We start from the raw sequence: 10336 nt of genomic DNA, 5'->3' as shown, positions 1-10336 counted from the left end.
ATGTATTCATGAATTATTAATGCAAATTTTACAGATTGCAAGTCGGATACATTAATAATGCACTGCATAGATTAAAGTCCCATAAGAACATAACATAGGAATAGCAGTTATCAATATGATGCACGCCTGTTGCGTAGCAAATGATAGGGATTGAAGTTCCGGAAGGACAATCTATTAACATGTCAATATTAATATGGTGCACGCCTATTGCGTATCAAATTATATGGTTTAAAGTTCCAGAAGGACAATTAATTGACATGTGTGTATTAACCTGTGGCATGCCTGCAGCATGACAGATATATGGGTTCTAAATGTTCCAACTCCTTGAATGGAGATATCCACGCCCTACTGTAACATAACGCTCCATTGGAGGTTATGATTCACATTCTCACATAATTCATCCTATAAGAGATGTCTGTTTGGAAAGAGACAATAAAAGCCCCTAAAGTGGCTTGGGTACCCAAAAGCAAAGAAATGCTTATAATTGATGCATGCGCATGCACATGAGAATGGTGGGATCATGAATTGATGAATGACAATTTTTGATTTTGGAGTAGCTACTCAATCTTCAATGGGCTGTGTTGATTGAAACCACGTTCTATTATTAAATGTTGACAATATCATTGGCCAAAAATGGAAAGAGGCAATTACATTACAGATGAGAATGAACGTGAAAGAACAAACCCATAGTACGAACCCCAAAAGATGTTAACCCTGAAAGTTATACTTGGGTGTTCAGAATAAAGAGGAATATACTCACTTTATATGATACAATGTTTCTGGTAGAAACCAGGAATGTTGAGGTTTTCCATGTTCACAGATGCAATCGTGCCTTCTTATTGCACATTTACGAAGACCAACATATTATCTTTAAGGGTTACTAAATGCGCTGAGCATATCGTCAGAAGCGATTCCCTAAAGATGTACAAGCAAAAACAAATAGTTGGATATAAAGCTATATAATGTATCATAAAGTGTAATCCCTTAAACAAAATCCCTGAAGGACATGTGCCTGAAGCACAAATTTTGTACTCAATTCTAATATGTATAAATTGCCTCAGTGAGTACATTAATTATGACATGGTTGCAACACATAAAAACTCCTGAAGAGTTCCAAAACAAAAAACAAAACAAAAAACAAAAAATTGTCTCGGCCTGAAGATCGAGCATTATGCCAACAAGATTCTTGTTTATACTAAGGAAGTATTGAAGAATTTTTATGTGGGTTATCCGTTAGGCACTTAAATGATTTTTCGAAAGTATACTAGACCAGACATTGTATTTTCCAGATAGAGCTCAGCTCCATCACCACCACTTTGGGATGATGTGAGGCATATTTGATACTATCTCACTGGAAATATATTTACTTACTCAACTACGTGAATTGTTGATGGCTACATCCTCCACTCACTCCGAAAGATTTTCACTCCAAAAGATAGCCATGAAGATATCAATAGGAGATATTCATCAGGAGGAGCATCCAGAAGTATGCTACACTGATTACTGTAATCTCATTCCTTCCATTAGTTTTCTCACTGGGTTTTCTTCTAGCAAGATTTTATTGAGGCAACAATATGTTACTTGTGGTCTCCAAAGGGGAGTGTTGTAAAGTCTAGAGTGGAGCCCACACGTTTAGAAATAATGAAGACTTGTTGTCCAGGTGGGTAATGTGATGATGAAAGTGTTGTAAAAGTGGAATCCACATATTGGAAGAAATAGTTGCACATCCACGGGAAGCCAAGAGGCTTTTGCCTATAAATGGACTTCCTCCCTTCATTGTAAGATGACACACCATCTGAAAAGAAATGAGAGCCCAGGTAGAGAAGAAAGAAAGGAAGAAAAGGAAGAAGAGAAGGAAAGAAAGGAAGAGTGAGAGGAGAGAAAAAGAGAGCAGAGAGAAATTCTCCTATAAAGAAAAATCATGAGCCACATATATTGTAAACACTAAAGTTGTAGCCCTATTATTTTACATAGTGGAAAAGTTACCACTGCTGCTATTCGAGGACGTAGGCATGGCCGAACCTTGTTAAATATTGTGTCTTATTTATGTTACGTGCAGCTCAATATTCTCCCATATACAGTTCATTTTTACAACTTAATTAATATTATTAAATTAATCAGATAGTTAATATTTTAATAAATGCACACAAACGCACCGATACTAAATGTAAATTCTCGGAATCTCAAAAATGCATAGGTCCAATTTGGTTTGAAAATGGCACCCAAACAGACTCTGCCCACCCCTGCTTTCGAGCATTGTAAGGAAATTTCAATACCTGTGGCTTAGCCGCCAAAACCAAACGACCACTCACTCTTCCTCTCTGGCAACAAGGGCTGCTAGGTTCAGAACTTCAGAGCTCAAAACTACAACCTTTTGAATTTTAATCTTGGGAGAACTATTTTTTGTTTCGTTATTACATTTCTGATTGCTAATTTTCTCGTGTGTAATTTGGTTTATCATTAATTGTTACTTTATTAAATCGTTTCTAGAGCTAAAGCGAGTGGAAGCGTGTTCTGATGGCGGCACTTTTAGGGTTTATGGAAGAATCAACAGATTATGTCCAACTTGGGATATCAACGTCGTCGTCATCATCCTACAGCTACAAATTAGTGCCGTGGTTGAGCTGGGACGAGTGGCTCTTCGTCGACGAATCTCTCTTTTCGAATTCACCTAATTCTGTGGCCTCCGCTTTAAGAAGAGTAAGAAAATAACAAATTTAGCACTATATCAGAAATTTCATGTTGTTGAACTCTTTCTCGAAAGAAACAGAAAACTCTTTCGGCGTGCTCACTATGGAATTCTTAGCACGTTGTTGAATATGATTGAATCTTATTTATTTGTTCCTATAATTTGTAAACGGTGGAGGAAGTTATTTTTTTGAAGTGGGTTCTGCTTTAAATTGAATTTTCTGGTGGTTTCTGGAAATGGTATATATGTATTTCATCTCTGACTACTTGTTTAAAGATATCAGCATGGAGAAGCAGAGGATGTCTTCCTGTTGTAGTTGAAGTTACGTCATCGATTATTGAAATTCAGCAAAAAGATCCTCACTTTAGGTACCTTTTACTGCCAAATTCTCTGAGCATGTTTGGATCAACTTCTTATATCTTTTTTTTTCCTCCCCAGTGAGGGGCAGGGGCAGGGGATATGCCAAATGTTCTTTGCTTTGTGGTTCTGTTCGTATTTTTGTGTCATTTATCGCTTTAAATTCCAACCGAAGATGATGTAGTTGTCCTACTTTGGTAACAACTTCATGTATGTGTTTTGTGAATTATAGAAAGGACCAGTCAAATGATGCTTTGGATAATTGCAGAGGGGATCAATCAAGTGATGCTTCACTTTCAGACGAAATGCTGGCCATGTTATATTGTATGGCAATAATGAGGTGTGGCTCCTTTCTCGTTTTGGTTCTTAAATCTCTCTGTTCTTTTGTCGATTCCCCTATCATATTGTGTTGTATGGATGTATATGCTTAGTAGTACTACCATTGTAACCACAGTGCAATAATTTGTAGAAAAGGGTCCTTGATCAACTATAATGCTCAGTCAAAACACAAACACACACAGAGTCTCTCTGTTTCTGTCTGTCTGTCTGCCTATCTGTTTCTCTCTCTCTCTCTGTGTCTCTGTGTGGTAGTTTGGAGTTGGTTTGAATGGCTGAACAAGAGGTAGACTACTTGTAAGATGCATAGGGTAGTTGCATGATGTGCTGTATTTCGTGATGATTACCTGTTCACCAATATCAAAATTTTGTTTTGACTAAAATTTTTTAGGCCTTAGAAAGAGCTCCAGCAAGATATTAGGGATGCATGATAGATGTATATGTTCTTAGTACTGGTAATTTGGAAGAAAATCCTTAAGCATCCAAAATTCTTGTCAGGAATTTTTCTTGATATGTGCATTCAGTGCTTAATATATTCAAGCCAACAGAGAAATTAAGTGTTTGTGATTCATTGGCCATACGAAAATTGTACTTCATATATAGATATATATATTTCTCTCAAAATTTTAGGGGAATGCTTAAGCTTATTATTATTTTTTTTTGCCTCCTGTTTCTATGCGTCACATGTACTGCTACATATTCACAATCATTGTCTTTTATTTATTTATTAAGGCTTGTGAATGGTGTTGTTGAGAAGACACGGAAGAAAACAGAGGTTTCCATTGCTGTGGCTGCTGATGCAATTGGCATTCCACGCACACTGATTGATATTCGTCATGGTGAGCAACTCGGACTTTTAATTTGTATATTTATCGTTTGTTCATTGGTTCAGTGGTTAAGCTTTTGGGCTTTCCCCTAGTCTAGACTACCAGCCATGCTGCCATGCCCATTCGACTGAAGAATACTCTCTGCTGGGCTTTGGGTATTCAAGTAAACTTTGGAACACTTATGATACCCTGGATTGATCTTTGTTTTCTTTTTTTCAATTGGTTATTGCTTAATTTTTAGAGGGATCTCACCGTGAACTTCCCGCACTTGAGGTTGTACGTAGTGCTTCAGTTAAGGTATGCATCATGCTTGGTAATTCAAAATTTGTTCCATCAGATTCTTCTAATGCTTACTCTTTATGACTAGATTTTATGTCCAACACATCTAGTTTATTCGATGATGAATAATTATAATAGGCTTCCCACTAAGACTTCGTTTGTGTTTGGGTTAACTGACTGTGGTGCTGCACAGAATGGTTGTTTTTTTGAAAAGATTTCTGAGTATTATTAAAAGTTGTTACAACTGGCTTTGGTTTTCCATTTGACTGCAAGAGACAATTTATGGAAGATATAACGTATTCATTTATTTAACTTGTGGAAAATTCTAAACTCCATAAGTCCCTAGTTTTTATAAATGTAATATAATAATAGAGTTTATTATTATCAACAATTTATTTGTTTGTGGAAAGGCACATGCTGCCCCTCCCCCCCCCACACACACACAACTTTTTCCCAAAAAGAAGATATTCCTGGTTTTAGACTGACAGCATAGACTAAAAACAACATCATACAAAGATATTATGCAAGAAACCTATATTTTCTGATGGGACGGATTCTTGTTTCCTGTTTTCCCAACCAGATCCATGAACACTTTTGTAAGTACACCGATACCTTTTATGACTGGCAAGCTCATATTGTGCATTTCACTTCCAACAAAATGATATTGTTAACTTGAAGTGTTTCTAGTTATCAAGTTTATGGGGTAGAACTTTCAGATCATGGATACAGAAGATTAAACTAGTTTACGAGAACAAACTATTAAAGCTAGTCGCTTATGGTTCTGACTTCATGAATATCAGCAAATATTACCAAGTTATTTTTTAGGATAAAAGTGGCCCTCCACATTTATCTTAATCCTTTATGGTTTGGAACATGGGATAACTACTATGAAACTTGTCACTGTATGGAATAATTAGATTGAACATGGCTCAACTGCAAGTTCATGTTGATTCATCTCTCCAGCTTCAACTAGCTTCTTATGTATATTTTGTTTTGCTTTAATTTAAGGCAATTTTTTTTTCTTCTCTTTTTCTTTATTTTTTGCTACACTTCAATGAATTATTTATTTCTCTCTATTGTTCTGCACAAACATGCATTTACCAATTATATTTGCAAGCAATGACTCAATTTAAATTTGGGAAGTTAAACTATATCCATGGTTGGTGTTTTTAGGCCCTTGATTGGTTGAAGTACTATTACTGGGAGCCTCAGAAGAAAGCAATTCCATTTCATGGCAATGAAACTGCTGGCATCAAAACTGAGATAATGTCGAAATTCCATGAATTTGCCTTCTGCTTAAGAGTTAAGAACACTCCTCACTTGCGTTCTTCAAAAATCAAAGAAAAACATGGTATGAAAATATTATTTCTTCACATTATGTTGATTATAGTGCCTAAAATCTTGTGATCTATAAGATATAATACTTTCCAATGATTTTACATGTAGTGCAATACACTGTTGCATCTATGACATGTAGAACTTTCATGTGAATTGCAGCCACATTTTGTAGGGTTTGCACTGTGTCATAATCGAACAATGAAATATATGCTTGTTGGAAGTTTCTGAAAATTTGATGTCTAGGAGATATTTCTTTTGTATCTGGCATGAGAACTTTGACACCCTTTCTTTTGTCAAGGAGTAATCTAGGACCGTATATTCGGATTTATTTTCTGCAGAAAGAAAATTACTGCATATGAATGAATTAGGAAGCTATAATTTTCTATATGCTTAAATTCATGTTTAGAGTTTGTCCTTTTAGCTACCTTTTGGAGAACATTCTATATGTTTTTTAATGGAATGGAAATAGAAATTATCATGGTATGTATTTCGGTCAGCAAACTATCTCGCAAACACATGGGTGAGTCAGAATTATGTTGTGTTCTAAGAAAAAGGCATTTACACAGCTAAGGTGCTGTAAAGAACTAATTGTCTACATATATCATGCATACAATGTATACTCTCTATTCAGACATGTACATTTATTTCATATGTCAAGTTTTAGATTTGATTTAACAAATTTTCTTTGAACTAATGCTGCACCTACATATTTCTTTTTTCGTTTTTATATTTGAAAGTGTTTTACTCCGTGATATGTGAAACCACGTGTCTTGCCACTGGATTAGCATTTACTGGGCACTTGCTCCAGTAGGCATAAGTGATAGGGAATTGGATAGGTACTAGTCATAGAACAGAGTACATATTGAGAATCTCTTATAGTTTGAAAAAATAGAATTGCGTATCTGAACCTATTCCCCTCTTTCTTTTTTAAGTTGTGGATGATGTAATGCCCCTATTTAAAACTTTGTTTGATGTTCCCTCTTGGCTACCTTTTTAGTAATTAGTCATTGCAAGCATTGTGAAGGATATACTTAATGTATCACATTAATGAGCTAAGAATTGGGCTCCTTTACTTTGCCTTCTGAATGTAGAGGACCTGGTCTTTCACTGTTACTGCCAATCATAATTAGAATGTTTGAAAGCATGTATTAAAGAAAGTCACTTATCTTTAAAGAATAGCTGTCAACATTTGAAAGAAAAATGGGGAGGAGCCCAAGCTGTGCTCTAAAGTTTGAAGGATATGTTATTGCATGTCTTATTATTGATTAGAATGTTCAAAAACTGTTTCAGAGAAAGTCGCTTATTTTTATAGTATGCTCACATTCATCTTAAGCATGACTAGATGTCCATTTGAAGGGCAAATAGAGAGGATCTCAAGCTCTCAGCTAACTTTTGAATGATGTCTTTAAATACTTGGATGTTTTATATGTTGATTGAGGTACTTTCTTTTCAGGTTCTAAGAAAGACCTTACCAAGATATTAAAAAGCCTTGTAGGGTTGTATTCTGCCTTCTCCTCGGAAGTTGTTTCTGTACTGTTGGAGTTCTTGTTGAAGGCTATAAATTCCTCAGATTCCTCAGAGCTTCCAGTAAACACCCAAAATAGCCCAAGCCTACAAATTTCATTGAATGAATGGAAGCTTGTGATAACAAAATTTTCAAATAAGGAACCAGAGTTACTTCTGGCTCTTCTGAATGCAGTTCTTGATATGATTGAGAATCAGGAAGCAGTGATATATGAGACGGGTAATCACATGACCTGATTTTTCTTTGTATTAGTTGCTCGGTATTCAGATATATACTGGTAGAACTTATGGTGAGTCTGTGCATGAAATCTAATCATATTTACTTCGTTTCAACTGGACTGCTTTTATAAATGGACACGGATCAGTGGTCTAGTCTGCAATAACGACCAGACAGTCTGATTTTCTGAGTTCAGAGAGTTTTGGGATTTGCATGAAATAGTTTGACTGCTGTGATATATTTCTTGTGCCTATCCATATTGCATATTTCAATTCCTATATTCTATTTGGTCGCAACTAAAGTATTTGGTTACGAAGCTCTAAAGTAAAAGATGCTGAATTAGGCCAAATAAAAATCAATATTAAGTCCTCCTTCCTGCTTTTGTGGATTTGTTTAGGTTGGGTTTGCACATCATCAGACCATAGGGCAGAAACACTCCAAGTTGAACACCTCTCTTCTCTGTTTAAGTGGCTGGTCAAAAAATTTGAAGGATTAAAGCCTCATGTTGAAAAAGATTCTGTAGCTGAGATCAAAGTTTTTTCAGGAGAAAAAACAATATCGAAAGCAATTCTGATGGAACTCCTACGTAAATGTCTTGTTCTATCAGCCTTTGCTAATAACCAGCTCATGGATTCTGCCATTGATCTTGCTCAACTGACAGGGGACAACTACCTATTGGGAAAACTGAACAAACTATCTTCATTAGTTTTATCAAATTTGGATGTTACTGAAGAAGGTGATTCTCTTAAACATTCAAATAATGTATTTAAGAAGAAAGACGAATCTATGAGTGAAGCAGCAAAGAAGCTAGAGATGATTAAATGTCACAAAATAAAGAAAAAAGTAGTGAAGAGAACAGATGCTGATGCCAGAAATACTAACAGATGGGTTCTGGCAAAATCATGGAACCCGTGTCCAATTGGAATGTTGCCTCAAGCTGTTGGGTTTTCTGGTTGCCTTCCTGTTCTGGACTTTAATATTGTCCCAGAAAAGGTTTCTCAATTAATAGGAAGAAAAGAGAACTGGGAATTGAACCAGTGTAGTGGCAAGAGAGAAGCTAGTTCTGATTTGCACCTACTAGACAACCAATGTGTTAAGAAGTTGAGGGAAACAAAGGATGGCTGTGTATCAGACAGTGAGCATGTTTCATCCATAGAAGATGTCAGTGGCCATCTCATGATAGATGGGGTCTGGAAGAGAGTTGGGGAAGAAGAACTACTTGCCATCAAGTCTGCTTTAAGGATATTAATTTAGTCACTGATTTATTCAAAGCTACGGTAGATGTGATTTTGGAAGCTTTTGTGACCATCTATGCTGGCTTGCAGTATGAGCTTCAAATCTAAGTTACAGTGGTGATAAATTAGCCACTGAAGCAATTTTGGTTTATATTTTTTCGTAGTGCACATTGTGACTATCTGGGTTATAAAAGTTGTAACCAGAGTAACATTAGTGTTGTAGGGTGAGAGGTAGATCAATGCAGGAAAGCTGGTGGATTTTACTATTTTCCAAAAGTTAATCCTCTTTTTGAAAATATCCTCTTGTATTGATTGAAAGAACTCAACTTATGTGATGTATTGTGTTTTATACAATGAGATGTTTATTGGAATTTATATCCTGGTTTCATGAAATAAATTGTAGTTGAAGATGACCTTTTAGTGTTTGGCAGGCTGCTAGATGTCAGGACATGGATGACATTGTAAGCTTAGCATCTGCTGGTGTTTTGCTCGATTCTAAGGATTCTCATAGCTGAACAGGTTATAATTTTCGTTGTTTATATGAATTCATCCCTGTTTTACAGTTTGAGCTTCTTTTTTTTCTTTTGTTGATGATCAAATCTCCTTTTTTTTTTCTTCGGTTGATTCCCTCTCCTCTCATTCTATCATACTTTTTCAATATTAATTCTTTTAACACATTTGACATGTGCTGGAAGTGGTAGATATTTTTCTTCTGGCTTATGGTTTTCTCCTTTCTTATTAAAATGTGAAATTTTCTAGTATTGGTTAAGGAATTCATTTGGACTATTAAAGCAATTATAGATTACGCATGAGATGACACTTTGTTGTACCAAATTGTTCTCTCAACATGCATAGGTTTTATTTGTTTGCTGCTTTCTTGTGCATAGTCACTTGTGAATTTGTTGAAACTTGGACTGCATCTCCTCAACCTCTTATAGTAGTTGGTCTCAACAAGGTAGATACCAGGACAACCAGATAATAATTTGCCATGAATATTGCTTATTGAAAATCTCAAAGATATCTATCTGGTTGTCAAGTTTGAAATTCAGTAGGTAAGGTCACTTTTATGTGGTCTCAGAGGTTAATGATATTGATATTTGATCTGTGAAGCTTGTGAACGGAGGTAGATAGGTGTGGAGATGCAGGGTCATTTTGGAAGGATAGAGATCTGAAGAGATCTGTGATAAAACAGTCCACACCTGTAGTAAGTAGTATAGACTTGCAGTTCTATTTCCGCATAACTGCTGCAGTTCCAAATTTCAAAAGCAGAATCAAAACTTCTTAATTGAGGTTAGCGGTTGCGGTTCAGTTTGTATGAAATAACTTTGTTAAACTCTTAATTGTATTGTACTGATTGGGTTCTTAACTGTATTTGAATTCCAACCTTTATTCCATTGTAAAGTTGCACTAGAGTTTCGTCAACAAAAAATTGTGGAGTTATAGAGAATTTTTGTACCAAAAGTGAACTATTTCACTTCACCTTTATTCCTGGCTTTCAGGTTGGTTTTCAGATGTTTTCATCCTCTCCTTTGTA

General features: G+C 35.7%; 1 protein-coding gene across 2 annotated transcripts; it reads left to right on the top strand.

Annotated features, from left to right (window-relative positions):
* The first annotated feature begins 2186 nt into the window (after positions 1-2186).
* LOC117623165 lies at positions 2187-9177 on the top strand. 2 transcript variants are annotated; one of them, XM_034354041.1, is made up of 9 exons: positions 2187-2341; positions 2491-2700; positions 2966-3057; positions 3279-3386; positions 4115-4221; positions 4451-4506; positions 5662-5839; positions 7280-7570; positions 7965-9177. In XM_034354041.1, the coding sequence occupies exons 2-9, from the start codon at positions 2518-2520 to the stop codon at positions 8819-8821; spliced, it is 1872 nt and encodes a 623-aa protein (XP_034209932.1). In that variant the 5' UTR covers positions 2187-2341; positions 2491-2517; the 3' UTR covers positions 8822-9177. The 2 variants fall into 2 exon arrangements, with proteins under 2 accessions (XP_034209932.1, XP_034209933.1); XM_034354042.1 differs by lacking the exon at positions 7280-7570 and having other exon boundaries at positions 2187-2700.
* The last annotated feature ends 1159 nt before the right edge of the window (positions 9178-10336 follow it).

The sequence above is a fragment of the Prunus dulcis genome, chromosome 3 (genome assembly GCF_902201215.1).
Source record: "Prunus dulcis chromosome 3, ALMONDv2, whole genome shotgun sequence".
NCBI lineage: Eukaryota > Viridiplantae > Streptophyta > Magnoliopsida > Rosales > Rosaceae > Prunus > Prunus dulcis.
Note: the sequence above shows the minus strand (reverse complement) of the source record. Positions and strands in the feature narration are given on the sequence as shown.